A 3991-nucleotide genomic window follows, 5' to 3' on the forward strand; every position below is an offset into this window, starting at 1 on the left:
GCTAACACGGTGAAACCCCGTTTCTACTAAAAATACAAAAAATTAGCCGGGCGTTGTGGCGGGCACCTGTAGTCCCAGCTACTCAGGAGGCTGAGGCAGGAGAATGGCATGAACCTGAGAGGCGAAGCTTGCAGTGAGCCAAGATCACACCACTGCACTCCACCCTGGGCGACAGAGCAAGACTCCGTCTCCAAAAAAAACAAAATGCATTCTCATATGTCTAGGAAGGACTCAAATTATTTTGAAGTGCATTTGCATGGGAATTAACATATTTTGCATGGAAATTAACACATTATTGAGAAGAATCTTGAGACCTGAGTTTCAGCTTCTGTCTCCTTACCACATTCTGTACAAACCATCAAATGAGCTGATGACTCCGGAGCAGGAGGGAAAAGAAGATGGATGACCTACCAGTAGAGCTTGGAAAATCCACAAACCCAGTAACCCAGTGCAAAAGAAAAATAGCAAAACCAATAAAATATATTTTCCTCACCAAGAGTGACTGACAGAGAACAGATTTCAGTTTTCATAGGCTCAGTGACCTTCCAGACAGAAAGCATCTCACCCTTGCACCCACATATAAGCACTTCTTCCTCTTACCAGGCCATTCCTTCTGTTGCCCTCTGAGTAAAGAACAAGAATAAGACATCTTTCTTCATACAACCTACTTTTCACACTTCTGCCACCAGGCTTGTTTTTTATGAAGAGGCCCTTCTTTATCCTTCAGATCCCAGCTGAGATATCACTTCCTCAGGACATGTTTTCCAGCTCTACAGACTAGGTCAGTTGCTTTCATAGCACTTACTGAAGTGTAATAGTGTGTGTGCTTGATCACCTAATGACTGCCTGCACAGCAAGACTGTCAGTTCCAGCAGAGTAGTGACCACCTCTGTTTAGCAAACTGTGGTATCCACAGTGACTGACACATAGCAGGCACTTAGCTGTCTCTTATGTGTGTGAATGAAAATGAATTGTTTTTCCGTCCTTTCTTGATTTCATTATAACAGTGAATTATTGTCTCCCTACTGTCTTGCCTTTTTAACTCTTACCTAGTTCCAGCTGTCTGACTTTCCATCCATTGCCCTTGTCTACTTTGCCACTTCCTTTTCATCTTCTAGACTCTTGAGGAGGAGTTCTTTGAAGGTTCAGTTTTTCTCTCTCTGTTTTTTAGCTTGGAGAGCTAATGTATTTTTGCAGCTTCTTTATCCTCTTTTTGGGGCTGGCCTGGCAGTTTGACCCTTCACTTGAGCTCCGGTGCCAGCTCTCTGGCTGTTTTTCTAGGCACTTCTATTGGCATTTCCTACTCTCACCTCAGATTCAATATGTCCAGATGTGATTATGTTAATATGAGAGTTGAGTTGTACTCAAACTTCTTTAAGTCAAAAAGGCAATTCAGGGGTTGTGCAGTTGGGAGAGATGCTGAAGTAGCTCACAGAATAATGGGAAGAAGAGTGGCAAAAACCAGGGCCTCAGGGACTAAAACTGGAGATTCAGTGCCTCTTGGTGTCTGTGTATCCATCTATCTCCTATGCTTTTTCTTGTCTCTGATCTCTTGCTTTTATCCACTTCTCATGGTGTAGTAGCCATATAGCTTTCACTGGGCCCAACCATACATTTTCTCAGAATAGGAGATCAGAAGAAAGTAAATTTCTTAGATACGGAATCCATATATTGATCCCAGGGAATGACTCTGGCCCAGCTTACCTCATGTGCCTACTCCCTTGGCTCAGTCACAGTTCCAAGGGGAATGGGAATACCATGATTGGCCTGTATTGGGTCACAGGCCAATCCTTGTTAGGGAGAGGGGCTTGATTGTGGTCTTACCAGTATAGCCTGGCTTCTCAAGCTTTTTGTTGTTGTTGTTTTGTTTTTTTTGAGAAAGAATTTCACTCTTGTTGCCCAGGCTGGAGTGCAGTGGCGTCTTGGCTCGCTGCAATCTCTCCCTCCTGAGTTCAAGCGATTCTCCTGCCTCAGCCTCCCAAGTAGCTGGGATTATAGGCACCTACCACCACGCCTGGCTAATTGTGTATTTTTAGGAGAGATGGAGTTTTACCATGTTGGTCAGGCTACTTTTTGAACTGACCTCAGCTGATCTGCCCGCCTCGGCCTCCCAAAGTGCTGGGATTACAAGCATGAGCCACCATGCCCAGCCACTTCAAGTTTTTAAGATTTAGTGAATATCCTCTACCAGAAGGCAGGTAGAGTTCTCTCACTACTCATATTGATCTCTTCTCCCTTTTAAAAAACATTCACCTTGGCCGGGCGCAGTGGCTCATGCCTGTAATCCCCCAGCACTTTGGGAGGCCGAGACGGGCGGATCACGAGGTCAAGAGATCGAGACCATCCTGGTTAACACGGTGAAACCCTGTCTCTACTAAAAATACAAAAAAATTAGCCGGGCATGGTGGCGGGCGCCTGTAGTCCCAGCTACTTGGGAGGCTGAGGCAGGAGAATGGCATGAACCCGAGGCGGAGCTTGCAGTGAGCTGAGATTGCGCCACTGAACTCCAGCCTGGGCGACAGAGCAAGACTCCGTCTCAAAAAAAAAACCAAAAAAACAAAAAAAAAAATTCACCTTTACATGTAATCACATAGTATAACTAACAGATAAAAGGCTTTTATTTTCACCCCAGACTATCAGACTCATTGTTTATGTCCTCGTCTTGTTAGATCACTGTTTCACCTGCGATTTGTCTTCCTAATTAGATAATAAGCATCTAAGAAACCACGTCTTAACATATCTCATGTACTCGCTAGGATTTAGTATAGTCGCAAACATGTAGTGTGTATCAGTAAGAACTTGTAAACAAATTAGATTTTAGCTTATCCCACTCCTGCTTGGTTTCTCTTAATCCTATTACGATTTCCTTTTTGTCGTATGTGTCTTTCTGATATGTAACATATTCAAGGCAGGGCCTGGGCACCTGCTTTCATGGACCAGGTGCAGGGATCTAATTAGAATGGCTGTCCCTTGTTGGAATGAGCTCTGATTTAGTTACCTCTGATTTAGTTCCAGCCAAAGAGGAAGCTAATGCTGTGCCTCTTTGTAGAGCAAAACCCTCCCCCAGCTATATTAATCTTCAAGCAAGTTCCCCACCAGCCACTTTTCTGAACATCCAGACAACAAAGCTGCCCTCAGGTAAGTATGTAGGGAGGGTTTTCTAATGGACTCAGCAGGGGGAGGGGTTGCATGGAGGAGGTGGCTTGAGCTGTCACCTATTGATCAAGAGCCAAATCTATGTTAGGCATCTATAGATTTTTCCATGGTAGCTTGTTGATTATTTAGTTTCATTGATTTCATTATCATCCCAGTTCTACCAACTTGTATTGTTTCCTTGCTTGTTAGCACCTTTGCTAGACTAGGCAGGAGTGAAGTGAACCCCTCATTGCTTACTGGTAATTTTAGTTAAAAGATGGCCAGGTTTACCCCTGTTCACTTGGGAAGGTAAAATTTTAAAAAACGGTGGCCAGAGAAGGAAACTATTAGCTCAGTCTCAGGTTCTTTGAATTTTCATCATTCATCGTCCCCTGGGGAGGTCAGTGGGTATTTGGCATAGCTATGGGGAACCAAACAGGGCACTAACTAGATAGTCATAACCCCTGTTTTTGAGGACCTCAGAGTCCAACAAAGAAGTCAAGACTGATAAAAATACAAACAGCAGATAATATAATTACCAAAGTTAACTGGCTGTGTATAGTGTAGTTTAAAATATTAGAAAAAGTAGCTGGGCACAATGGCTCACACCTGTAATCCCAGCACTTTGGGAGGCCGAGGCAGGTGGATTGCCTGAGGTCAGGAGTTCGAGACCAGCCTGACCGACATGGTGAAACCTCATCTCTACTAAAAATACAAAAATTAGCTGGGTGTGGTGGCGGATGCCTGACATCTCAGTTACTCAGGAGGCTGAGGCAGGAGAATCGCTTGAACCCGGGAGGCGGAGGTTGCAGTGAGGCAAGACTGGGCCATTGTACTCCTGCCTGGGCAACAAGAG

At 44.5% G+C, this 3991-nt stretch overlaps 1 protein-coding gene across 11 annotated transcripts in view; it reads left to right on the top strand.

Annotated features, from left to right (window-relative positions):
• The window catches only part of TSACC (TSSK6 activating co-chaperone), a 10136-nt gene that overhangs the window by 4685 nt on the left and 1460 nt on the right, over positions 1 to 3991 (top strand). For all 11 annotated transcript variants that reach the window (XM_011992767.1, XM_011992763.1, XM_011992769.1 and 8 more), the window contains exon 3: positions 3010 to 3138. In XM_011992767.1, coding sequence (XP_011848157.1) covers positions 3010 to 3138 — 129 coding nt within the window. The remainder of the gene's footprint in view (positions 1 to 3009; positions 3139 to 3991) is intronic.

This window comes from Mandrillus leucophaeus, unplaced genomic scaffold (assembly GCF_000951045.1).
Source record: "Mandrillus leucophaeus isolate KB7577 unplaced genomic scaffold, Mleu.le_1.0 Scaffold418, whole genome shotgun sequence".
Classification (NCBI taxonomy): domain Eukaryota; kingdom Metazoa; phylum Chordata; class Mammalia; order Primates; family Cercopithecidae; genus Mandrillus; species Mandrillus leucophaeus.